The 26,107-nt window shown below is 38.6% G+C and overlaps 1 protein-coding gene across 1 annotated transcript; it reads right to left on the bottom strand.

Annotated features, from left to right (window-relative positions):
• Nucleotides 1–2,179: 2,179 nt before the first annotated feature.
• Nucleotides 2,180–3,426, bottom strand: LOC121895715 (probable G-protein coupled receptor 139). Its single transcript, XM_042409137.1, has 2 exons — nucleotides 3,249–3,426; nucleotides 2,180–3,075 (listed from the first exon to the last, which is right to left on the bottom strand). Exons 1-2 carry the CDS (start codon nucleotides 3,424–3,426, stop codon nucleotides 2,180–2,182), a joined length of 1,074 nt encoding a protein of 357 aa, XP_042265071.1.
• Nucleotides 3,427–26,107: the final 22,681 nt, after the last annotated feature.

The following is a 26,107-nucleotide window of genomic DNA, read 5'->3' as shown; positions in this document are numbered from 1 at the left end:
GTTTAATTTGGGAAAACACACATAAATGAATGAAAATAATAATTATTCTTCTCATATTATTTAAACACAGTTCATAGTCTAAAAAAGATCAACGATAGAGAAATATTTGCAAGATATACTGACAGAAACAACCTAAACAGCACTAGTAAGATTTGTTCAAAGATTATTGAAGTGAAACGGAGGGATCAGAGTTATTTTTGTGACCAACAAATTATGAAGATATCAGATATTTAGTAAAACATTTATTACCAATTCCACATATTTTTTAAGCTTATAGCCCTTTAATATTTTATCATTAATCAAAAATATTTATTTTTCCTATCTACTGTGAATCTTTTGATCTAGGTTGTGAGCTGCTGTCTACAATTGCTCTTACAGTGATGAAGTCAAATCAAATATGAACAAATGCTTGAATATTAAAATATCATTGGTTCACACAGTTTAGTAATAAAAACTCCAAAAGTCTTTAAATGTATAATTCACTTTGATTGTAAATGTATTTTTATCTCCATATTTTAAAAAACTCTGGGTAGAAATATTCAGGCATGGCATACAGTATGTTCATCTTGTTTGTCTTACTCTGCAAACTGTCTTGCCAAGAGTGAAAAAGTCTGTCAAGTCAGTGCTTGTTCTTGTTTGTTTGCTCTGGCTCTGGAAACCAATACAGGAAATTAACTCTGAAATTTAAACTGTCTTGTCAAACAGTGCAGATGTGTGTCAGGATTGTTATTGTGGAGGCTAAAAGTCACCTCCCTCCTTTAACAGAAGGACAGAATGAGTAAAACAAGTAATACAGTAATAAAGAAAATTAAATTATGTTTTATGGAGTCGCAGTTCAATTAAAGGCCTTACTGTCTGCTGGAAGAAACAAAGTCATTACCCGGTTATGACTGCCATGAAATCATTTCCTCTGTTCCTCAACAGTGGGAAAGTGCACCTGCACAGACTTCCTTGAACACAATAGGCCTCATGCAAAAAGCACTCATACAATCAGTTCAGTTAAAATGCACATGCGAGTGGTTTAAAGGTGCAGTGCATAGAATTTAGTGGCATCTAGAGGAACAGATTAGGCAGAAGTGGAATATCATATTCATTAATACGTTTTAATCAGTGTATAAACCCATGAAAATAAGAATTGTTGTGTTTTCGTTACCTTAGAATGGGCCCTTTATATCTACATAGGGAGCGGATCCTCTTCCACAGATAGCGTCATGTAGCACTGCCATGTTTCTACAGTAGCCCAGAATAGACAAACCAAAAACTGGCTCTAGAGAGGACCTTTCATGTTTTATTGCGAGTTTTGTGGCCACACTTGGAAGTGGAGGGTGAGGTTGGTTGCAATCTGCAACCTCACCGCTAGATGCCACTAAATCTTACACACTGGTCCATTAAGAACATTTGTGGCATTCATCAATTGTTTCGGGTCTCCCACTGACACTCCTAAATTCAGTACATGTTTTTCGTCTGTTTTCTGAAAGTGGGGCTTGAAGCTGCGCAGTATTTTTGCTCTTTGGGAACTTTTTTTGCAACTCCACAAATGGAGAGGAACCATTGCCTGTATATAAATATGAACGACGCATCTCCACTTCCTACGTCTACTGAAGCCAAAATATCTCCTTTTCAGGGGCTGCCATCTCACTTGTGTGACATTATTTGGAGCCAGTGCTCAGTAGAGTCGGGCTGACAGAGGTTCGAGAGCGGCTGTCACAGCTGTCAATCATGATGTCACACTCCCTTTTTATATCATCAAAGAACTAATTAAAAACAAACTTAAAAGAAAAATGAGCACTTGCACATACATCAGCATGATAAGAACACTGCAGCCAGCCACCAGGGGGCGATTGAGATGTTTTAGCTTCATTTTTGGGGAGCTGTCATGATGTCCATATGTATATACAGTCAATGAATGGAACATGGAGCCAATTTTAGGGTCATGGATTATGCTAATGATCACATCGCACCTCCTCATGAACAGGTGGTATTCATCAGGCTGAAATGAGCGATTTATGAGTTCAGGAAATTAAGAGAGTTTGTTGAATCCCACATAGGATTTTCTTATTTTCCTCTTACTGCTTTGTGCAAGAACAAATATAAAAGAAAAATAAGAAAAAACATTCATTCATGAGGCCCAATGTGTTGGTCATTGTGTGTAGCAAAGACACTGGAGGTTTTTTTCTGTCTAGAGTTTTGTTTTACAGTAGAAGGACACCTGTCTGATGCAGGCTAAGAACTCCTGGCGAAACTTGGACTGGGTGCAGACGTACAGGTACATGTTTGCAGCAGCGTTGGTCAGGCTCAACATGGTGCCAGTGTCAGCTGCTATATTTATCAGGAGATTATAATCATTACGATCCAAAGTGTACATGTGAGTCGTGCGGAGGATGATTTGAGTGATAACACGGGTGACAGACAGCAGGACAAAACTCATGGACACAGTCACCAGAAGCACCACAGATTTTCTCCTCCTGGAGCGCAGCAGGGGCATAACCTTGTGGACCCTGGAGGTTAAATCTGTGGTGATGTGAACACGGTTGCTGAGAGAGATCAGGCGCAGAGTCAGCCCGTTAAGTGTGAGAATGATGAGAAAGGGCAGTATGTAGGCTTGCAATGTTTGAAACCAAACGAGTGCATGAATGAAATGAGATGGGGCCTCTGGTTTGTAAATACATCTGGTCTGGTTGTTCTCGAAGACTGACACATTAGACCAGTAGTAAGGAATGGCAAAGAAATGACTTAAGAGGTAGACAGCTGTGATAGTCCATGCTGCACATCTTGAGGTGCAGATTTTGGTTTTCATTTTCCAAGTGTGGATGGCGACAAAACGTTCCACTGTGAACACAACCACCAGCCACGTTGAGGCATTGTAGGCACCGTAGTTAAAAATATCCCTTAGGTTACACCAGGGCTCGTAACTCCAAAACGGCTCTTGCTGGTGGTACTTAACAGAAAGCTCAAGAACCACAATGAAGATCAGTACAAGGTTGTCAGCCACAGAGATGGCCATCAGATAGAAGGTGCTGGACCTGGAGAGCATGCAGTTCCTCCTCCAGATGATCAATAAGGTGATGATGTTGGCTAAGAAAAGGACTTGTGTCAATGGAGGCATCACATTTCTCAAACCGTTATAAGAACTAAAAGTATCACTGCTTTACACACACATCACATTAACAGCATCATTCAAAATGCCATAAAACAGTATGAAATCAGCCAACAGCTGTAACTCGGATGTGGAGTTTAGATATACTTACAGGGGATGCCCACAGCTGCTAAGGCAGGGTAGAAAACTTCTTGTAGTGTCACCATCCAGTGTTTCTTTTGAGGGCTCATATTCTCTTGTACCACAGACTGTACCATGAACTGCAGCATCATGGAAGCCTCTTCGCTCAATGTGTACATATTGCTTAGGTACAAGTTGGTCACTCCCATCCCCTACGGTCACTCCTACCCCTCAACATACAAACCATGACAGTGTGTCAACAGCCTGGTGTTATGCTGAGTGTTGATTATTAAAGGGGATTTATGACAGTGTGATAACAGGAGAAGAAAAACCATGAATCCTCATTTGATGAAACTGGGTTTTATCTATGTCTATGAGGTAGTAGAAGTTTGATAAGAGAGATCTGTCTTAAGAACAAGGAATAGCAATGTCAGTCAGTCGATTGTTCATTGTGGTCCAGCTTGAAATATCTCTATCTATTTTTCATCAACAGGTAAAAATGTAAATTTCTCCAATACTTTGGTTTGTGACCAAATACCTCCAAAACTAATGACATCCCTGTTAGCCTGTACTTAGCTGTACTTGTGTTTAGTGCTAACTAAAGACAAAGATAAAGAACAACATAAACTCATAATTTAAACCTCCATTAACTGATTTTGTGGTCCCTTAGGGGCAGTGGAAACAAGTTCAACCGACATATCATCACCTTTAAGTTATTAACTAGATAGCAAACTGTTGCTTATTTACACATCCAGCAGTTAGAGAACAACATTATCATTCATTTGGAGTTGTGTTTCTTTTCACCTGGTGAATGTAAGTCCAATATTCACTCTCCTTTAGCTCTATTTTTGGTCTTGACCATCTCCTGAGGGAAATATCTGGCTCTTAAGCTGCTAAATACTTCATTATGTTTACCAGCTAGGCGTTAACTGTGTGCAGCTTTTCCCAGAAGAAGTTTTAATATTTGGGTTGGTTTTGATGAACTGAACACAAAAGTTCTGACATTTATTGTTATGTTGTAAAAAGATTTTATGTGGTTTTATTTTTTTCAGGAGTGAGGCTACATGAGACAGCTATTACTTCTTTGTGACTTTTCCCAGCGATGCATTGACATAATCAGAAGAAAACCTAAACTTGTTTCCTGCACATCTGCACACATTGCTGTCTGATATGAAGTTCATGTAGCAAACTTTGTTAGCTGCTTTTGGCAGCACTGACTAAGAAATTGGCCAGTTTAACTCAATCTGAGATGACCTGACTAAATGAGAGGCAGTGCACGCTTGCCAGTTCCTGAAATTTAAATCAAACAAGCCAGTTCCTAAAACTTAAATCTGGAAAGAGCTCCAGGAATATAAGGAGAACAAATAATGAAACTAGTGGTCATACACATCCACTGCAGGGCTTGATTTGAAACCAGTTTCCTAATAGAGTTCCCCCTAGCTAGAAATGCCCTAAAATACAAAAACCCCAGTTTGAGCCAGGACAATATAAAGGACTGAGTTCAAACATGGTGCATTCATATTAAAAAGGCTGATGGAAGGTTTTCTTGGTTTGGAGGAAGCTCATTCATGACAGAGATGACTGGCTCACCTTCTGATTAAGTTGCCATATGAGTTTGTTGCCATGACAAGTCCACTAAGGCTCTTTCCAGTTGGACTGCATTAAGGTTTCCATGGTCTGAAGTCTTCATCACCTTCCTTCCTGTATGACTCTAATACAGTTGACTCTGACCTGGCCATAGATATCATCCTCTCCATAAAGCACAAGCACTCCATTATTTTAGGCTTAACTAGTGGAGTAATGATGACTGAGTCAGTTTGAACACAAATAAGAATCTCAATTGGATGAGCTGTAGCTTCACACACCTCCAGCTTTTTTCACTGATCCTTCCAGCTGAATTCTCATAACCTTCAACACCTCCATGGTCAACCCAAACACCTGAGTGGCATTATGTAAGTTATGTAAAAAGCATTCATTCATATGATCTTCAAAATGTTATAGCACTTTTTTGCTATAACATTTTGAGTAAAAACTGTAGCAAGAGTAAAGAGGACTCATCTGGAGAGGATTTCATGTCTCTGGCTGCATGAAGGGTCATCTAATAATTCACATGTACTGGCTTCTTCCCAGGCTGCCCACAGCGATCTGGCTTTACTTAGCACGACGTACAGCAGGGGTCCCTGCTCCTCCCTGCAGCCACCCACTGAGGAGATATCTGAGTTTACTGATGCTGTGCCAACAACACTGCACAAAATATGACTGTGATTACTGTGTGGTTCAGAGGTTACATAAGGCTGTAAGCCAGTCATTAGGAAAGATGTTTTTAAACATTTCTGAAATCTGTAGTTGGCATGATGTCAGTGTTTGTGGTGTAATTCTGTTGTGGCAGATTATCTCTGTTTCACCTTTTACTGTTACACTAAATCAAACACTTCATGCCAGATTTGTGTAGATTTTGCTACCTATGAAATCAATATAAATGAAAGTGATTTAAATTATGGGATGGTCAAATCTTTTGACATCTTCTTTTTATTTTTTGCCATTTTCTTCCCATATTTTAAAAGTAATGTCCACTTGCTATGCAATAAAAAAACTATGGAGACTAAATATTTTTAAATGAAAAATTTTATATTCTGACTGTTTTATGTCTAATGTTGTTTTTATTTTTTTAAACTAATGCATCAGTTTCAGTTTAGATAACAAACTTGCTGATTGCGTAAGCTGGTGTGTGGTGAGGCTTCTTTTGTGCTTACGTCAGGATCACTGAGGTCGTTGTGCATCACTGCCAGTCCATTTTACAGCCTAGAGGATGAGTAAATGATTTGGATGTAGTTGTAAAATATATTAATCTGGTTCATCTAGTTTTGTTCCATAATCACCAGCATTTCTTTTGCCTTTTATAGCATCTGATAATCAACAGTGTTTTGAGCTTCTAATGTGGCTCATGAACATGAAAAAAGACTAACACTGGTTACTAATAAACCTGTGTTGTGTATGTTCTGTGTTGTGTGCTTTTTCAATATAGACATCAATGTTAATTCCATTTGGTGATAAAATTATGCCTTCTTAGCATAACGGCTATGTCTTTCTGGCTTGTCATGAAACATGACTCTTTCGATTTTTTTTCTCACAGTATTGGTGCTAACCTTGATCTGTGAATCCCAACAATTCACACAGATGAGTATCCAAATTTAAATTCCAGTGCCTCTCATGAGGGCAGAACAGCATAAACCTCAAGGAAGAGAATCATAGGAGGCAGATGTCAAACATGAAATAAAGGAAGAAGTATAAAAGCCTATAGTATCAGACTGTAAACCTTAACATTTACAGCATAGCTCTTAGTAAATCCTAAATCACACTAATTAAAAGGTGCAAATTATTAACAGTGATTAGCCAGGAAACTAGCAGACACACAGTCTCTGTCGCCATCTGTTGGTCACCAGCCAGCACAGCAGGAACACAAGACCACATAAGCAGTTTCATATAAAGGGTTACATTTTAGAAGATCCAAAAATGTGAATCCAGTCCAGCAGGCCTATAATAAAATGCCTTTTAAAGCTGTGATGTTACATTTGTGTTGGAACTGTGTCATAGAGATCACTGTGGGGACATTTGAGGCCATAGTTTGTGATGTAGCCTCACTTGAACATTGTGAGCTTTACAGTGAAAGTATTCACTGCAGGGTTGTCGTACTGGTTTGCATAATAGTGTGCCGGTGTTTATTTTATTGTGCTTTACCTCTTGTTATTGAAATAGATCAACAGATTAAACTAGACTATGAATTATCTTAATTTTAATCATGTTTGATTTAAGTTGTTGAGAGATGAAACGATCTCAGAAGTATATCCCACAGAGACATTTGCCCCAGATTTGGCATGAAACCGGCACAGCTGGCATTCAGTCGGCACTGGCATAAGGCATATGAACCGAATATGGCCCAGGTGTGGCAGAAATGGCATCATCTTTAAGGCGGCAAACAAGATATGAGCCAGTTGTTGAGCATAGTATTTGGCCCAGATGTCAAATTAGAACTGTGGGTCACATATGTATGGCCGGTCTTGTCCCATTGTAAAAAGTAATTTCAGATATTTTTGAGAAAGGTGCCAGTATTTGCAACATGGGTTTAATGCCTTCAAGATAATCCATCCAACAACATTGCATCAAATAAAATGCAAGATAAAGGGACAGTACCCACATCAAATAAAACACAAATTAAATTTCAAGTATGAAACACCATCAACTTTATTTGTTTGATTGTCTCATTTCATGCACAAGAAATATTTGGACTATTCTGCCTGATTTTTTAATGATTGTGTTTGAAGTTTAATAACGTTTAATAACTTTTTTGTTTTACATCACAGAACCATGTGATATAAATTATAATAAAGAGTTTTGTGCCATGAATTTACATCACTGGAGATACAGGTCAACTGTCATTGACCTTTTTTTGCCAAAATTTTGTCAAAGAATGAAAAGTATATGGTGCCAACAATTTGCACTGACGAATATAATTGCTACCATATTTAACTTCAAAGGTTGTTGTTGGCAGCAACAGTGAAATCTCTTATCCAGCACATCAACGTATCCACTTTTTTAAGAAGTCTAGTTCAAAACCTTTATGGCTGGACCAGGTATGAAATGCTAGAGGGCTTCTAATTTGAAACAAGGGGTTTTCATTTGAAATGGATACAGGAAGTGGCAGCATTTGGCCGACCAATGGTGTAATTTCATCACTCAGTCACACAACATTTGGCCAGCCAATGGTGTAACTTCATCATCAGTCTGTCAGTCAGTCATGGACTTTCACGTTTTGGCTTGCCCTGCTACTGCAGTCTAGCCAAAAATTTATCAACATACTGTGTCCACTCAATGTAGGCTACGTAAGGCTACGTAATGTACACCTGACACCACCAGAGCGAGTATCCCACCGTTGAGGGTGCTGACTCATTCACTCACTATCCACTCACAGTCATGGACTGAACTGGGATAATAACCAGCAAAGAAGTGCTAAGTGAGAAACTTGCCACTTATCTCTTACACTGTGTCTAGACCACAAGCCTTCACATAAGACTGAAGTGACTGTCTGTCCACTCCCCCCTCAGCAACAGCCGACTGTGCAGTGTGTGTGTGTGTTTGTGTCATGCATAATGATGCGTATTGACCTTGCTTTAAGGTGCCATTATTCTAGACAGCACTATTTCCTTTCAATATTGTATTAGTGGCTGTTAGAACCAGCAAACTGAAGACATCACCATGGCCACTAAGAAATTGTTAATGCCATATTTTCACAACATTTTTAGAATTTTAACATTTCATGGACTAAATGATTAATTGACGAATTGAGAAAAAAATCGGCAGATTATCCGATAATGAAAGTAATCGTTACTTGCAGCCCTAGTTCATTTTCTTATACTGTGCAAACTTTAAGGCCCTTAAAACATCTTTTCTAAGCCAGCTACTCACTATCGGTGATGAACACATTACATGTGCCAAAGTTATAAAAGTTATAAAAGTTATTTCCCTTGAGGGATTTCTGGGATTGTGTTTTTCTCTGAGCTCTTCTCACTGGTTTGAAGTGGGTGGAACTTGGAAAAGAGATGATGTCACATATTTCCATGAAAAATCAATAAAAAAATCTATTCATAATACTGTCATTTTCATCTGGACCAAATATGGCAAGTGTGTGTATTAATGAAGTGGCTTGGTTAAGGTTTAGTTGAGGCTGACATCTGGAACCAGGGCTGAAATTTGTCTGGTCCAACATTGGGTCAGAATAGGGCCAGTTACAGTCATACAGTTGGCTGAGATAGGACTCTGTCATGGGCCATATGTGGTCTGTGTTCTGGCTACCAGATCTGGACCACCCGTTGACTGCAATTCATTGCTGCATTTGGGCCAAGTGTAAGTGAGCTGTGTGGCCAGTCACTGGGCCAGACCAATTTTTCTATGTGGGTGCACTTACAGAGGATATTTGTCTAATTTAAAAACCAGATAGTGGCAGAAAATACTGTAAATGTCTCTTAGATTTACACAGAGGTTGTCTGCTTATAAGAACTGTTCAGCATTTTGAAAAATATGCTTTGCATTCTTGCCAATTTAGATGAGAAGATTTAGATACCACCCTACAATCTGTACGATGAATATGAAGGTACTGTCAGCAGCCAGTTAGCTTAGCTTAGCAAAATGTCTGAAAAAAACTAAAGGTTTAACAGTTAGCCCAGCTTTGTCCAAAGGTAACAAAATCCAAAATGTGGTTTTATGGGCAATTATGTCATAAAAACACATTGTGTCACTGTCTTTATGCTAAGCTAAGCCAACTGTCTCCTGGCTCTTACTTCATATTTAGTGCACAATCTCGAGAGTGGTGTCAATCTTCTCAGCTCCTGGCAAGAAAGCAAATAAGTGTAGTGATATGACTACTTGTAGAAATTAGATATAGTTAAAAATTAAAGGGCTTGTTAAAATTGGGGCACCACCCTTCAATTGAAGGGAAATAAATAAACCAAATTAGGCTGTCTCATAACCAGAAGTTGTAATTCTTTTCAATACAGGGAACACACACAGACAATGACTCACTAATAAATGAATGATGAATGATAAATGAATGATAAAAATGAATAAATTTATTTATGGATAAATGTCTATCAATAATTGAATAAATTAAGCATTAATAAGGAGTATACAATGGAAGAAAAGAAGCAAATAGATGAAAAAATCTTTTTAAATGGTAAGATAACCTAATCCTTGTTTGAGAAGACAGGCACATCAGCAGGTGCAGGAGTGACAACGTTGCTAATTGAGAGGACTGCAATGCATACTGTATGTTAGTGGCTAGTTAGTGAATTCTGTCTCTCTTAAAGAGAGACAATCAGTCCCAAAACAGATTCACACTGTCAATAAAACCTACATTGTGAGCCCTATAAGCAGACTGAAGCCAGTTGTAAAGGCTAAGGAGTCTGCTAAAATGACAAGTGCCACAGCCTACTGTTGGGATGGGACCTGAGATAAAAAGAGACTTTCCACAATATCTTAGGAAATTAATTGTTAAAATCACATTTGATGAACTCAGACAGTTGAAGAACTGTGTCATTTGTTCCCATGTGGACTATTACTCTTTTAATTGAGGACAGGACTGATGGCAGTAAACCATGGCGCTTTTTTAAAATGTGTGACTGCATTAAAGAAACACACATTCCTAGATGTGGAATCACCAACAATCAGTTTCGAGGGGGAGAAAAGCAGCTGAGGGGGTGATGGCTGGGTTCTGTCAGGACAAAACAGAGCGCTCTATGGATAGTAGTTAGTAGATAGTAGTTAAGTTTGTTTAAATCGTTTATTCTGCAAGGGCCCTGTTTTTGGTCTGGGAGAAATGGAATTTCATTTCAATGTATGCAAGTACAGAAAATTTATAATCAAGAAATCTTGAATCTTGAAGCTTGGTCTCTGTGTGTTCAGTTACCTTACTGGAGAACACTGTAACTTCACTGAGAAGACGGGACTCCATGCAGTCACTGCGAGCTAGTGCTAATTTGGCTTTTGATGGTCAGTAAATACCTCCAAACTGCAGTCTGGCAGCTTATTAAACCAAAACATCTCCTTTACTTTTGTCTAAATATGTTAAAGCTGTTTCCCTCTGCTTTTATGCTAAGCTAAGCTAACCATCTTTTGGCTCCAGTTTTATACCCATTGGACAGATATGAGAGTGGTATCAATCTTAACTATTGTTTTACAATGTGTTTCTTTTCATTTAAAAGTACAAAAAAAGTTAAGTTTGTCATTGCTCCAGACTGAACTAATACCTGCTTGTTATTCAACAATCCTACAATACAGCCAACGCCCTCTGCTTTTGCAGGATACATTAACTGAACTCAGCCAGTCACTGATCCATTGGACAGGCTACGTCATCATGCTGAGAGGATTGCACTGCTAAAAAGGATTACACCATTTGACATTTCTCCTGACCAAAACTGCTTAACCACTTTGATTAGAGACCAAAAAAAAAAAAGAAAAAATATGACGAAGGTAGATCAATTCAGAATATTTTTGGGGACTGATTATGTTCTCGTGGGATTGATGTGGCTGAATCATGGATTGGAGAAGATTATTTGAGGGCAGAGATGTATCAAAGTTACACTCTGTAGAGACAGCCTGTGCAATATACAGTAGTATAAATGTTATCTCTCCATCTACCTTAAAAGCTTCTTTGCAATGTTTGATTCTGTTTAATTCTTTATTAAATATGTAAAAGACATATTTTTTCCTTTGGGAATTTCACAAAAGAAATATAAAACCATAAATTTCATCTGCCATTATACCATAAAAAGGTAATTTTCTTTCAAAATAGCCTTTAAAAACTTAATATCCAGTTTAGTTTGTTTTGTTTTTTGTGTGTTTATTTGTCTGTTTTTTGTTTTATCTATAGCTTCATCCAGCAACTGTTTCATAAAACTATACCCATCTGGTGTTCTCATGGATTCAATTTCATTATTATTTGTCCTGCCAATATTTAATGTTGTGATGTACACACACTAAAAATCACCGGGTTAAAATTTTGTCCACTTTGGGTCAATATGGTACCAACACAATACTGGGTTAATGTTACCCAGAAAGCCACTCAAGACAAAGGGTTGTTTTGACCCAGTTTTACTGTTATTTTTTTATTTTACTGTTATTTACTCAAACTAAAGCATGTTATAATCTACTCTACTCTTTTTAAACTTACATGTCACGGTTTGTTACTGATTGTTAATAACTTGTGTATCTTTTGAATGTTTTATACAGGAAATAATAATTCTTGTGACAGTTTTTACATAAAGCTTGCTGTATATAACACCAGGTCAAAGTAACAGATTGCTCCTGGGTAAATTTAACCCAGTGCTGTTTTGGTGCTATATTTCATCCAATGACTTCCTGTTTTCTTTTTGAACCATTAAATCCAGTTTTCTATTAAAGGATTTTGTAGCACCTTTTTTTACAGCCTACTTTCTGCTTGCATGTGAAATCCATACTTTTCAATACAGTGCTTTATTGAACCCCCTCTCCCTCTGGCACATCTTGTAGAATCCCAATGTCACAGATCAAAGTGAGGTCATTCAGGGGACAAAACCATAAAAACATGGTGGCTAAGATCGCTGGCCAACATGACATTGCATCTATTCAAGTGATCAATGCTCGCACTAGCTGGACGATTCAGTGGCAGGATATTTGTCAGTCATCAGTCAGTTACAGTTTTGCAACACTGCAAGTGAATTGCCAAAGTTTGTTTCCCTCACATGCAGTCACACTGACATTGTAAGTGAGATGTTAACATGAATTGTCAACCTAATTATCTCTCAGTGTTTTGCATAATTCATCAACTGGGACTCCCTCTCTCTTTTACATTCTTCTATCAACTATTTTTATTTTATAATAGTTGAAATTAATCTTAATTAATTTACAGCCATTCTGCTCAGACACAGTTTCAAAGGCCGTCTTCATTTATTAACATTTATTAAGAACTATCAAAGAGAGTGGAGAGTGATGTGTGGCCACAGGGATTGTGCTTATTTGGTAGAGCACAGTATTAATACACTTAGTACATCACTTTGATATCACTGAACTTGGCATTTATAGTCAGTATTTCTAGTATCTCAACTCATTATTTATGTGATAAAATATAATGTCTTTGAGTGTACTGAATTTGGATTTTGTTGAGGGTCTGTCTATGACCAGTGATATGGAAATACAAGAATATCCCCAGATGCAGTTAGAGCAATGAACAGTTTATTACACTTAACTGGAAATCTGATATAGCTCTGCCGAATCGATTATTGAAAGTTATTGGGTATATAACATCAGAGAAAAAAACTTGAGTAACTTGAATCTTGAGGATATAGAAGCTCTTTCATGATAATGTGGAAAGTCTTGTTGTTGTTTGGATCAAGTCAATTATAACTGTATAAATATGATCTTAGATGTGATCTCCAACTTTCAACCATATACTTCTGTTTAAATAGATTTTCACACATTATTGATATGACAGTGTATTTATGCCACATGTGCATCAATTCCAGTTGAATAGGCATCTAAATGATAGGGTTGTGTGTTACTATGATACTGCTGTTGGAGGCCACCAGATTGCATAATTGTTGTTTGCAGTCACTGCACCAAGAGCCAGGCTAGCTGTGTCCCCCAGTTTCCAGTCTTAATGCTAAGCTAAGCTAAGTGGCTGCTAGTGTTAGCTTTACGGTATGTTCAGACAGAGCGCAAAGCAAATTTTCTTCTTACATCATTCATGCCCGCTGGACCGTTGGTGTTAATACGGCCCCAAACAGCCACTGTACCAACAGTACATTAGCTGTAAGCTAGCTAGCAATGGACACACCATGTGTGTGGGAGTGTTTCAGTGTGTTTGTGTTCAGTTCAGCTTCTGAATGAACCCAGAACTAATCACAGACTCCGATTCTTTCTGTTAGTTCCCTCCAGTCTCTGTATGTTTGTGAAGCAGATTCATAAAGCCCTGGGATACGCACAAATTTTTTTGCTCAGGTAGAAACATTTTCAACTCGCATGGACATGTATTTGCATCAATTTGTGCTGACTCCAGGGAATTCACATCTATTCGTATGTATGCAATCACGCCACCTCTAAAATTTGCTTTGCCTTCTGTCTGAAGACACAACTATATTTAATGGACACAAGACAAAAATTAAACTGGTATTGATTTCTGATTTTACTCTCAGCAAGAAAGCAAAAATGTCAAATTATTCCATTAAAGTGCAAGAAGTCTTTACGTCTTAACATTTGAACATGTGATAAAATCAACAAAATATATTTAACAGGAACATGGAATCAGGATATAATATTGACCCGTGCCTCTTTGAAAGCAGCGAGGTCTATAATGACGACCAAGGCTGAATCCTTCTCTGACAGTGTTTATTGCTGAAGTGCGTTTAGGGTTGGGGGGAAGGGATGGGTGGTTGGCAGGTGGCGGGAGCAAATATATATCTTTCTCTGTTGTTCATGGAAATGCTAGTGATGATGACAGACAGATGGTTTGGGGCAGGACCAGAGATCATTTCTGCCTTTGGATGTCCTCGCAGAGTCCAGCTTGGGGACAAATTCAGAACAGCTCTATCTCTCATCCTTCCTCCCAACTGCTCCCAGAGCCCCATATCAGTCGTAAATCTTAACCCTCCCAGGGAACTGTTGCCAATAATGACAAATCTGCCCCTGTAGGTATTAAAGGAATTTCGCATGTTGCACTCTGTCAGCTTCAAGACCTGCAGCACTGTGTGCGCTGCATCAAGACCACTGATGAAAAAAAGGTTTAAGTTGGTCACTGATGATGATGTTCATGATAGAAAGATGGTACAGGCATATAAGATGTGTAATAATATAGAAAGTGTGCAAAAAGAGCCCCAAAACTTCATGTGTTTTTCATTTTAAGTAATTCACTATGAAAAGCTTGGATGCTTCTATGACAACAAAACATCAATATAGCCAGTTTAATATACAGATATACTGATATATTCTGCTCTACAAATCCAGAGAGCAGCCAAAGAGTGTGGCTACAATGCCTTCATTTTATGCCTTTTTTGGCTATTCCAAGTTATTATCATATAACCATGGCTACATAATACTTAAAAATATATAATACTGCACTCTACCTTTAGAAAAATGCTGTATCTACAAACAAGACACATTTTTTCCTCGTTCTTGTCCATTTTATCTTTGTTTGAGGAGATAAACCATTGTGATTATTTGCAGTCCATATTGCATATGGATAAAATGTATATCTGTTTTGCCCTGTGTCTGACAATCTACTATTACAGTTTATATGGAAATCTAAAAATGTATCTACAGTTTAATACATTTAGGTTTCCTTACTCAGTCTGATACCACTACGACCCGCTCCCGGATAAGCAGTGAAAAATGGATGGATGGATGGATGGACGGATGGACTTAAAGGTAACTTCAACAAACCTAATTGTGTAAATTACACCACAGTCAAAAACTGGGATGGCAGTTAGCTACTCTGCTAAGCTAGGCTAGCTACCTTTTAACTGAACTACTTGTTTTCTTCCTTCATCTTGGCTGATTACAGTCTGTTTAGTTGACTGTCTCTCTGTGACAAAGAGTGCAGTAAGTGCAATGGCAGGTGTAACAGGCCACAGATTACCAAACCAGAGAGCAGTAGTTGTGGTTTGGTTTGGTTTTTAGATTTTTGTAGACATTGCAAGTTTTACATTCTGTTTTCCCAGAAATTATACATTTCTATTGCATAATTATTTTCAAAATGCTGAAACAGATGGCAAAAATCAGATACTTCTCAATTTTGACCATCCGCATTGTGGCTTTGTTGGTTAGTATAGATTGTTTTAATTTCTATTTTATTTTTTGTCGAAGTAGTTATTTGTTTTGTTCAGATTTAGGACTTAATTTCAAGTTAATTACTATGGCTGACTGTTTTTTATCTGGGGAAAATTGGGTAATATAAACAAAAAGCATGATGAGATCTGAAAACCGCTGTAGAAGCCCTCACTTTGGACTTAAATCACTCTGTAAGTGCAAAAGGTTTCATAAGTAATCATATTACACCCACAGTAATCAGATTACACCCACAATTTGTTAAACTTCTGTCTGTCTAGTCGTCTGTCAGCCTGCAGACTATAAGTAGGTTTTCACTGATTTACAGAGAAAATCCTCCTTTGATTGTATTTTTATCCAGCTGCAGCCTCACTAATCCTTAACAAACTCTCACCAGACTCCATACAAATATTTCACCTTTTTAGAGTTAATTGTAAAAACGCTGCTGCAGAACTCATGTTATGATATGTAGAGATTTCACTCACCAGCACAGCCAATGAAATGACTGAGGTTTAGAATAGTTTGGAGAAGGTTGGGGTAGTTTTGGAATTTCACAGTGTAGCAAGTGTCGACATCTCCACTGTGGTTTAAGGAGACAGTTTGACCTTTTACCCAAACATTGAAACACTTTCTTGGAGTTTTTAAAGTGGGTCCATGTTTTTTTAAATATAATCACACAAAAGTAATGTTTGTTTTTGTTCTCACGTTCATTCTGATGCAACTGAATCCCAAAGCCTTAATATTTGCTCCACTTATGTCAGTGTCAGACCACCAGCTGCCACAGGAGTGCCAGTAGATGCCTCACTCTTCACTAAAGTCATTTATAACAATCAGCTACAATAATGAAAAACAAATCCTCCATTTTATTATTGTAATATTATATTATAGGGACAGTGTAGATATAAAGGGAGAGAGAGATGGGGGTGACATGCAACAGAAGACCACTGCTGGATTTGAATCACAGATGTTACAGTTATGAAGCATGTATCTTAACCAGTAGGGTATTGAAGTGCATCATATTATTACATGTAATATGTTAATATTGAAAAACAAATATGAAATAGTGAAAAACAAACAAGTTTATAAATAAAAACAACATGCAACCGTCTTTTTTCAAAATTGTATTTTTTTATTTATTAAGTAGCCTACATGTTACTAAACTTATGTTTGCTCAATTATGTTTAAACCTGTGTTTACGCAATTATGTTTACATAACACAATTTCACTCTTACAATAATAAAACAGAGGATTATGTTTACATAACACAATTTCACTTTTGCAATAATAAAACGGAGGATTAGTAAGAGTGTATTTTTGTGCCTTTTTTATTTCAAAACAGGCGAAATCGTAACCTCCTTGGCGGATGTAATTACATAAAATGAATAAAAAACAAAAAAGTTGAATGTAGTTGGTAAACAACCATCCTAAAACAGACTTAAGGCTGCTGACCTGTTGTAAAAAAACAAGCCAGAAAATTTGGTTGACAACGAGTCTTTCAACTGCGGACAGAATGCCACAGGCTGCCACTGAGGTGCATCTACCTGCTAGTGCCACTAGGAGGATTGCAGCCTTACTGTCACAGAGGGTGTTCCACCCGTCAGTCCTCTCACCAACCTGACTTGATAGCTCAGAAAACAACCATTTTTTTAGAAGCCATAGAGGAGAGTTTGTAGTCTGGGCTGACCTGGTACCACATCCAACAGATGCTCCTGAAAGAAGTTTGCTCACCAAAGGGTCTACAGAGTCAACGCTTCATATGCTAAACGTAGGTTCCAAGATAGGATGTTTGGTCCAACTTTCAATCCATTTGAGCCATTGTCTGAGAAAATATGAACATATGGGTATAACTTCCCATTCATTTATCCTATCAAAATTTCCCATTCAAATGTATTGGGGGGTGGCCCACTTCCTGCGCAGGAATGCTAGGTGCTACAGGGTGCGAACGAAGATGGGCGTGACCCAGTTTGGTGTGGCAACAGCATACTAAAAAATCAGGGCTGTGACATGTTTGGAAAAAAAATTCTCTCCAGTCTGACCAACTTTTACAGAGGGTGTTCAACCAGTCAGTCCATCCTGACTTGGTAGCTCAGAAAACAACTATTTTTTTCCTAGATGCCACACAGGGGAGTTTGTAGTCTGGGCTTGTTCCAGGCCCCACCCACCCTGTGTGTGCAAAATCTGGGTCTCTGGGATCTTTCTCTGAGAAAATATGCACATTAGAATATGGCAAAATCAACACAGACATTGGCAATACCTTTGTATGGGGTGGTGTATGGGACTTCCTAGATGTCCTGCCTGATGTGTCATTTATCCTATCAAAATAAGAGAGGCTAGTAGAGACGCTGGTACATGCCTGTTTAAACAGGAGTTTAGCCAACTTTGCTGCATTTAATACTGAGCTCTTAATACTGCTGTCCTCCACTTCCATCATCTCACGCCAATTCATTTTGAAAGAGCAATGGCCAATGAGGAAACTCTAACACTCAGCTGGCCAACCAATGGTGTAACTTTATCACTCACTCAGGCAGTCACTCACAGACAACTGTGTCCAACCAAAAAAGGAAAAGGACAAAAAACAAAGGAAAAATACACACACAAAAGCACACAAAGTCCCTGAAGCTGCTTGTCACACTAACCTGGCCTTTCACAGGGCCCAGTGGAGTGTGCTGGTGCGACTCTGCTCTCAGGCTCTACTGACAGAGGAAACTGCTGCTCTGAGATTGACAACATGGACGTCATGGTGGTGATGGGGAAGAGACAGGTTGCACAACAGTAGGTCTGAAAGACAGAGTGCAGAATTACAATGATATTTAAAGAGCAGCACCAAAGTCTGATTGGCTAGAGGAGCGCAGCTAGAAAGATCAGTGGTCAGATGTGGTGATGTCAGAATTGAGAATGAAGGGATTTTGACAGGGTGGGACAGGGTGATATTTAGGCAGAGTGTGATGATAGAGATCTTCCTTATTGAACTTATGCGAAAGCTTCATTCCAATGAGAGGGGATCAATTGAAAGTGAATAACAATGTTTATTAACACAGAGATTTTGGAGATTAGACTTAGTTGATGTGAGGCATCTTCATAAGTGTAGGCCATTAAGATAGGACAGGATCCCCAAAAATAAACGAAAGCATTCTTACCATCCTGAAGATGATTCAATTCTGAGAGGAGATGAGGAGAACATGAAACAACAATGAAACAACATACCAGACAATTACACAGTAAACATAATCACCTACATGAACAATTGTTAGGAATTAAGATGGAAAAGAGGGGAGAGATAGAAATTCTGTGAAGGAGGCTAAAGGCCGTCAGAGGCCAAACATGGACCATATTTAAGAAGCACTTGCCTTATGAATAAACCAGGATTTAGTCATGGGATAACAATCAGGCATTAAAAAGTGAAGAGGTGATGGGTCAGAATTTTCTGAGCTTTAAAAATGTTAAAATGAAATTATAAGGAGAGAAAGGGGAGTCAGTGTGAGCCATAATAATAGAACAAGCACCTTTTACTGTAAACCCCAATATGTTCGACACACAACTCAACACACTATTATATAACTGATTACACTGAGTTTTGTTCATTTTTTAGAATATTTTTCCCCCAAACTTTGTGACTTGATATAATTGCTCATTGACAGTATTTGCAACATTTGTCTTAAAATGTTAAGACAAATGATACAACGTCAGGTGTTTCTTTCAAATCTCTTTATTATCACTTATCACTGCTTTAAACCTGGCCTGTGTTTTGTTCCTAGTGGCAACAGTTGGCGGAAAAGTTGTTCAGCTCTGACAAGCATCATCTTTTTCAGGTGTGACATAGGTTAGATGTCAGTCCAGGCTCAGCTGCCAGAGGAGCTGATCAGGAAAAAGAAAAAGTGGATTTCAGCCCGGCGCTCCATGGCCTTAATCTGCAGGATTAGGGCATCAGAAAGTTCCCTGCAGTGTGTTTGTGTCTATCCTTGTGTGTGTATTTGTGTGCTTGCATGGCTTTCTTTAGAGGTATTGTGTGTGTGTGTGTGTGTGTGGCATGTGTTTTGAGTGTTTTTTTAAACCAACATAGGTGTGAATGAGTGTGTGAACAGTAGTATCCTGAGCCACATGTGCAGGAGCAGCAGCAGGCAGGCTGGGAGGGAGGGAGGTGCCCATGGGTTAAGCGCTAAAGCCGCTTGGCCCAGATGAAGATGGCTCTCGGGCTCTCTGCCAATGAAAGCCTAGCCAACAGCCCACTCTCACTGACAGGGCAGGGAAATGGGGAGTTAGGCCACACGCATACTTGATGTACACGTTCAGTATATATGACAAGTTGTAACAGAGCATTACAGGGACAGAGACGAAGACTGAGGGCTGTACTTGAAATGGCATTCACTTAAAGCTGCTATAATCAATATCTTTATATCAAAATGGATGGAATAACTAAATGTATAGGAAAGGTGTCATTCGTGGTGAGAAACCCAAAAAAATGTATCACCCAATTCTGCAGGTCTACAGAGCTTTATAGAATCTTTCAGCTCATTGTTCTGATTTTTAGGCAACTTATTATCTTGGTTTATTCACACAGCTCTCATCACAATGTTTTCAGGAAGAGCAGGCAAGAGTTTTCAGAAAAAAAAGCTGTAAAAACCCACTAGCTACCTGCTCAGCACTGAACGGTAGACAGACAAAGTTAGAAATGAAAAGTATTTTGCAGCTTAAGAGTCAGATATTTTCCTCAAGAGTTAGTGGAGAACAAAACAGAGCTGAAAAGAGAGTGAATATTGGACATGATATAACTCCAAATGACTGTTAATTTTGCTCTGTAGCTGCTGGATGTGTAAATAGCTAACTGTTTACTAAGTTCAATATGTCAACTTGAAATGTGGTTGTTGAAGTGGTGTTTACAGCTTATCTTTATTGTCCTCAAGTAGCCAAAACATCAGTTACTGTAGGTTTAAAGACACCGTGATGAAATTGAGACCATCCCAGTTCAGGGGATGCGTTCTTCAGTCCAGTCCATACTATTTCACTTTTTGAAATATTTTGAAATACAGCGTTCATTTGCTCAAATTTCATGTACCCAACTAGTGTATCCTTCGCAACCCTTAGTTCATAATCCCATATTCACCAGTTATTTTTCAGGCAACCTTCGCTAACCTGTTAAGTCTTGTGTCATGTTGTTAGCAGACTGGATATGTGGTTCATCACAGAGCAGTACAGAGATTTTTATGTCATATGGACATAATATGAGGAGGTATTTACACTAAACATTGTCCATTATGTGTAGAAGTGAAATGTATTTACATATTAAGCTTTATTCTCACAGGGTAAGCAGAGAAAATATTATCTTTTCCAGCAACACCCTGTTAACAGGTACATTGAGAAATAACAGTAACAGATTCACTAACAGAACAGAATAACATATAACAAACAAGGTACAGTCTCAATTAATGCAATTACAGGCAGGAAGAGGTTGATAACTGAGAAAAGTGTTTTTTGCATGTTTTGTTTTTATGTTTAGGTGGTACTGTTTAAATTGGATCACAGAGCAGAAAATAAATATAGGCTTCAATAATAATAATAATAATAAATATATAATAAATACCAGTGAAATAGGGTTATAGTTTGTACTGTAAACCCAGGTATCATAAAACTAGCCCCACTTTAAATCTGGTATTTACACTGTGGAAAAGAAAGCTTGAGATCAGTGTGCTGTCGATGATCACGTTCTTCTTCTTTATTCACCTCACGCATATCCATAATTTCATGTCTAGCATGCTGTCTATCGTCATGATTCTTCTGTTGAATGTGCTTCTCTCAGTGGGGTAAGATGCTTGATTATAATCTAAAATGCCCCATTATTCTTATAAATTGCCTCTTTCCCTCTTATGACCCACTCTGTAAACCTTTTTCTAATTTCAACCCAGTTGTCCTTCCCTACATTAGTATTCCTTTCTCCTCCATCATCTGTCTGTCATTCATGTATTATTATGTGATTTTCTTGTCTTGCAGTAATTGCAGTGGAGCTAAAAAAAAAAAAGTATGATAGGAGGCCCAGAGACCAAGACGTGACACGAGTGAACATGCATGATGGAGTCTGTAGCTGTGGTTTCAGTCAATGAGGATAAAGTCTATATGAACATCTGCCAAAACTCAGAGATCATCTAACTAGAGATGGGCGCACAGTTAACTGTGACATAACATCAAGCACACAAATACTAATGGTTTAAAAAAGCTTTTTTCCCCTCCTTTCATCCATTTAATGCCAGTTGTGTTTTTGGCCATGCTATCTTTATCACTAGGCAGGTGGTGTGGATTAGTGGGGCTCTCTAAACTTCTGTATTGGATGATACACGCAACATACAAGAATGTATAATCCACAATCCTGCAGTTTAGTCTTTAACAGCCACCTGCATGTTTTTCTTTTGTCCATCTTTTCCTTAATTGCCTCATCTTCTTGCCTCTGCCACATCTTTTTTCCTCCCCTTCGTCTTCTACTCTAACAATCTGTCATTTCCACTCATTAAGCCGTCTCACCCCAGCTGTGTGATGCTGCCTTCCACACAAATTGCAATTTCACTGGAGCTCAGGGTCCTCTCGTTGACATTGATGGATATTTTTCTCACTCACAGTCAGAAAGGTTAAGTCTTCACAGTATGTACTGAGAAGAGTGATCCAGTGGGCGCTCATTTGACACAACTTCTTAATGCAAAGTTAAGGTTCCTTTCCTTTTTTAAAACAGAATCCATTAAATTTAGAGATGAAATAATGAACAACACTGCTGCCTGCAGCCAAGCGCTTGTCTTTACCTTTCAGTGATGTCATTTAGATTAAGATTTAAAATGAAAAGCAAGCATAAAAGTTACAATTTATAAAACAGCAGCTCCCACACACTTATCCAGGAGACCAAAAGCGTGCTCACACCAGGCCAGTTCAACCAGTGTGTGTGTCTGTGTGTGTGGTAACGGTGAGAGACTTGCATTTTAAGCTCACAGAGTTATACAAGTGAAGCCTGCAGCGCTTCCCACAGATAATGGGACATGACCATGCAGAGAAATATAAAAGAGAGAAGCAGGGTGGGGGAAAAATAACAAAAGAAGGATGAATACACAGTAATGAAATGGAATCTTGTCCTCCATCTGAAAAGAACATCAAAGGAGATGCTTAATCTCAGGAGGCAGTACTTTGTCATCTGACGTGCATCCCCTGTCTCACAATCCCTCTCCATCCATCCCTTTCTCATGATGAGATGGATGATGATGAACGTGTAGAGCAATAGGGAGGGAGGGAGGGAGGGAGGGAGAGAGGGATAATACCATCTGAATACATGATGAATGTAGTCATCGGGCTTAAACTGACTGGGGGGCGAGCGGTGCACAGAAACAGAGAGAGTACATGTGGGTGACACCGTGCTCAGAGGAGCACCATCATCAACTCTCCCCTGCAGCCTCTCAGTCTCTCTATCCTCCTCCTGAAGAGAGACAGAGGGACTCACGCAACAGACAAGACAAGTGAAAGAGAGGATAAAATATTGCTCTCCTCTCTCTGCTGCTTTTTAAAAAAAAAAAAAAAAAAAAAAGAAAACTGAGCTACCAGTGGCAAGAAAAGAAGCAGTGAGAAACTGAAGTAAAGAGCATCTTGTCATTGGCTCCAGCCCACAGAGATCTTATTCTAAGCAACAAGATCAAGAGCCGTGCTCAGTGCACACAGCCTGAGGAGGAGAGAGGATGCTGAACAACATGACGGACTGTGAGGAGGGAGAGGGGGGACCCAACAGCCAGGGTGAGTGACGAAACCTGCCACAGACTGATGAGAGAGAAGCATGTGTGTGTGAGTGTGTGTCAATTTGCGTAAGTGTGTGAGTGTCAGAGTGGGTGTTGAATGTGTGAGCGCACATATGCATGTGTGTGCGCTTGTGCTCAAAGTTAGGAAGACAGTGTTATGTCATTTGAGGGATGCGAAGAAGATAAGAGTTGCATCTGCCTTGTTTGTGTAAAAAACAACACAGAGATGGAAAGAAGAGTTGACTTTCAGTCCTGGTTTGATGTGTTAAAGGTTGGTGGAACACATATTAATTTTCCACATGTTGAGCGAATGAAAACAGGTGCTCCCTGCGCAGTCAAGGATCTGTCCGTCATGGCACCTTCACTCGGCTCTCACACAGAGCACCTCCTGGGGTTAAATACATTATATCAACCTCCTGCTCAACCAGCTCAGACTTTTTCCTTCCTTTGTGCTGGTTTTTGAGCTGTTTTTATCAGGAGCCGCATGTTCGTGACTTGCTGTTTGATTAGATGTGGTCCACCAGAGGTTCTGAGCCTGTATCTGTAAATTCATACATCCATGTCCAACACTTTTAGCACTCTCCAAAAAGGTTTACAGTGTAGTGAGTGCAGCCCCTACAGAGAGTCTGGGGAAACCAGCTTTTCATTCTTAAACTCATTCATGTCTCTCTGCCATCAAGAACATCCCGCCAGGGGCAATTTCTGCCTTTCATAATGGTGCGAGTGAGTGGCTCTGAGTGTTTGTGTATGTGTGTATGATGTACATTCAGGATACATAACCACTTGTATTCACCAGAGTATGTTTATTTTCTGTTTGCTTTCATTAGTTATGAACAATTATTTTTTTCCAGTGTGTGTCTAAGTAGGCTGCGTAAGGTCAACAAGGGAAATTATAAAAATACGCCAGTGCTGTTTTAAACCAAAGGGATTTTCCCAAATACAATGAGCCACCTAGCCAGTGTCGGTATCACATGTTTTTAATCATTTGAATCCAAGTTATTAAAGTGTCTATTGATGATTTCAATTTTCACACAGCTGCCAGACACACTTTATAACACTACTGTACTGCTCACATCATTTCACCCTCATGGCACATTTCAAAAAGTTTGTTTTATTGAAAAGAGCCACACTGTCAGACAAAAAGAAAAGAGAGAGACAGTTCATTTTATCATCATATAGTGTGATCACTTGAGGTGTCACAGACATTTTGACTGTTTTTTGCTTGTTGTGGGTTCTTGTTTAAAGTAAATTTTGTTTAGGTGGGTTCAGTTTTTAATATGATGTCCAGAAATGTCTAATATTTGCCAGAGGAACACTTTTCTGCCATTGGAGGATTTTGTTCTGTTCTAGTGTATCGACTGGTTTACTTGGCATTCCCCCATGGCCTGTTGTTTAAAATGATAAAGGCAGAAAATTGGATTACAAGCAGTTATGCACATTATACTCAGTGGAAATTCAGTCCTCATTTTCTAAGAGCTGTTCATTGATGTAAATACTTGCAAGTCAATGCACAGGTGCATTTTGACTGGTCATAGTGGGGAGAACACAGCTTACTGGTAACATTAATGATGGTTTAGGACCCTGAAACTAAAGCAGCTAAATGGAATTCAGCCTTTTTTAATTTTATTATTCATACCTGTGCTTTTCTTAGCATGTAGTCTTTTTGTCTTTCAAAAATAACTAACTGTAGAGTGGATCATATATGAAAAACACATTCTTTTACCTCCTGTAGGTTTAGTAGTGCTTATTTAGTAGTACTAGGCCAAATGTATCTGTTAATGAAAACAAAAAGCATGGTTGCTCCAGAAAACATGTAATTATCTTGCATACTCTTCCATCTACCTAATGATAATTGCTCAGTGGGTTTAATTATGTTACACATTAGAAGCAGAAGTTTAATGCTGTTCTCATTTTAGCCTCTGGTAGACTAATGGTTTTAATAAATTTCAGTTTTTTGTTTGCAGACACCAAACCCTGCACGTGTTCGAGAGTGAAATATAACATAGGTTATAGCATTGGAAACCAGAAGGTATTGCAAAAAGGAATTAATACAGTAAACTGGATTCAGAAAAGTATACATGTTTAAACTAACTTACATTGAGGTGTTCTGATCATACCAGGAAGTATCCTCAGTGAAGGAACCATTAAAGAAACTAAGTTTTGCTCAACAATGGCCACTGTGGCCACAAATGACAATTAACGCAAAGAAGTTCATGTCTAGATGGTAAATCTAGATCTGCGAAACTCTCAGGAGATTTGTACGTGTTTTTTCTTCATTGTGCGCGTTGTTTTTCATTGTACAAAACAATTATGTTTTATGTTGTGACAACGCTGTGGTTAAGGTTAGGTTTAGGTACAAAAAACACCTGGAAGCAAACAACAGTCTCCTGCAGCAAAGTCCACTAAGTTCACTTTTTGCAACAAATATAGTCTTGGTTTTCTCCTCGTACAAATGCAGATGTCCTTCAAACTCGACAAGACAAGAATATTTTGAAGTGGCTCCCAGGATATCTGCCATTGCTAGCGCATACAGAATCAAGCACTACTGTGCTGAATCAAGTGCGCATGTGCTAGAGTTTCGCAAATCTAGGGTTACCATTTAGACACGACCCACAAAGCCTAATTGATAAAATGCAGTGTAACAGTAGCAGACAGGCTGTAAAGCAATATCTATATTAATTTCGCTAACATTAGCTACCATAAGTGACCAAAATGACCCGTCGCTTATGGTACTGTAGCTAATTAGCTAATGTTAGCCAACATCAGGCTGTAGCGGCAAAACTTG

Source organism: Thunnus maccoyii, chromosome 4, assembly GCF_910596095.1.
Source record: "Thunnus maccoyii chromosome 4, fThuMac1.1, whole genome shotgun sequence".
NCBI classification, from domain to species: Eukaryota; Metazoa; Chordata; class Actinopteri; order Scombriformes; family Scombridae; genus Thunnus; species Thunnus maccoyii.
This window is presented reverse-complemented; position numbering and strand designations above follow the sequence as displayed.

Bases quoted from the DNA above. Each gene is read 5' to 3' on its own strand.
- LOC121895715 (XM_042409137.1), bottom strand. From the start codon at position 3,426: ATGGGAGTGACCAACTTGTACCTAAGCAATATGTACACATTGAGCGAA. The intron at 3,076-3,248 runs GTAAGTATATCT...TCCTTTTCTTAG, and splicing joins AGCAGCTGTGGGCATCCCCT to CCAACATCATCACCTTATTG.